This window comes from Etheostoma cragini, chromosome 11 (genome assembly GCF_013103735.1).
Source record: "Etheostoma cragini isolate CJK2018 chromosome 11, CSU_Ecrag_1.0, whole genome shotgun sequence".
Lineage (NCBI taxonomy): Eukaryota > Metazoa > Chordata > Actinopteri > Perciformes > Percidae > Etheostoma > Etheostoma cragini.
The window spans coordinates 1,716,121-1,717,668 of NC_048417.1; the positions used below are offsets into that span (position 1 = coordinate 1,716,121).

At 38.6% G+C, this 1,548-nt stretch overlaps 1 protein-coding gene across 1 annotated transcript in view; it reads left to right on the forward strand.

Annotated features, from left to right (window-relative positions):
- Positions 1-1,253, forward strand: part of LOC117953173 (E3 ubiquitin-protein ligase HECW2-like) — a 29,081-nt gene extending 27,828 nt beyond the window's left edge. The window contains exons 25-26 of the mRNA XM_034885989.1: positions 1,007-1,119; positions 1,235-1,253. Coding sequence (XP_034741880.1) covers positions 1,007-1,119; positions 1,235-1,253 — 132 coding nt within the window. The remainder of the gene's footprint in view (positions 1-1,006; positions 1,120-1,234) is intronic.
- The last annotated feature ends 295 nt before the right edge of the window (positions 1,254-1,548 follow it).

A 1,548-nucleotide genomic window follows, 5' to 3' on the forward strand; every position in this document is an offset into this window, starting at 1 on the left:
CCCCCCGACCGCTCAGGGTGCTGGTTCAGCTGGCAGCCCCCCCACTCTGACATCTCTCCATGTATAGTGCATGTATAGGTGCTGAGCATGTGTGTGTATTTCAGGCCTGTGTGTGTGTGAGTACTAACAAAAAGTGTGTACACAGAGTGTAGTGCAGTAATTTCCCCACTGGGGACTAATAAACAAATTAAATTAAACTTTAACTGCCGCATGACACTCACTTTTTGTCGCCTAAACTCAATTAGTAAGTTTAGTCCCTGAAACAAGCGGCACCTCAGGGTGCTCCATAGCCGGCTCCCAGTCACCTTTTTGTTATCTAAATGTAACTGTAAAGACCGCTAAACTTAACGGTCACCAGCTGGATTTTGTAGAATATCACACAAATTGTTGTGTGTAAGTTTTTCGTAGGATACGATGCAAACCCCTTGCACAGATGTACTTCAGTATATGTTGCTGGTTTTAGCTTGGTGACGCGTTTGAGGCTCGATAAAACAACTTCCTGTTTTCATTGAAGTTGAAGAAGTCATTGAAGACGTTTTAATTCGTATTGAATAGAGCTTAAATAGATAGATAGATAGATAGATAGATAGATAGATAGATAGATAGATAGATAGATAGATAGATAGATAGATAGATAGATAGATAGACATTTATTGATCCCAAAAAATGGGAAATTCGAGTGTTACAGTGTTACAGCAGCACACAAAATATACACACATACAATGTACATGAAATAATAATAATTATAATAACAAAATATAAGAACAAAATATAAGAATGTAAGAACAAATATTTAAGTATATACAAGATCGGAAAAACAAAATGCGCAACTGTTTAAATATAAGTATGCTGAAAAAATGTAAATGAACCAATCGTTCCAGTTTTCCAGTTTTCCAGTTTTCAGTTTTTTGATTAAATGAGTCATTTGCATCAATTCGGAGTGATAAACAATAACGATGTCCTAGGAGGCTGTGTCCATGCTTTGTGTGACTTTTCTTTTCTCCAGTTTGTGACCGGCACCTCCAGTATTCCCTACGAGGGATTCGCCTCCCTACGGGGCAGCAACGGACCCCGCAGATTCTGTGTGGAGAAGTGGGGCAAAATCACCTCCTTACCCAGGTATGATGCCTTCAGGGACTGCACACACATGGTTACCTATGCAAAAGGTGGACGCTCCTACATTCGTTTTCTTTTTGCTTTTCTTTTCTCAGCCCCCATTTGTATTTCATATCAGCCTTCCCTGTCTGGATTAGATGTGGATTATTACACAAGTTGATGTTATGAATGTGGCGTAAGTGAGTGTAAATAATAAAGAGTATAAAGGTGTGTTTTGCAATATGCAAAATTTAACTAACTTGCACAGCAGCTGGATTCCCTGAATTGAAGATTTACAAGATCACATGGAAGTCCTCTGACTACTAGACATTTTGGAAATTGAAATTTCAACTGAAACGCCCGCTGAATCAAATTGAATCAAACTCAAATTGACCCGTTTCTAAGGGTTTTATATCAGAAATATGGATTTCTTTCAACCAAATTGCCCGAAAA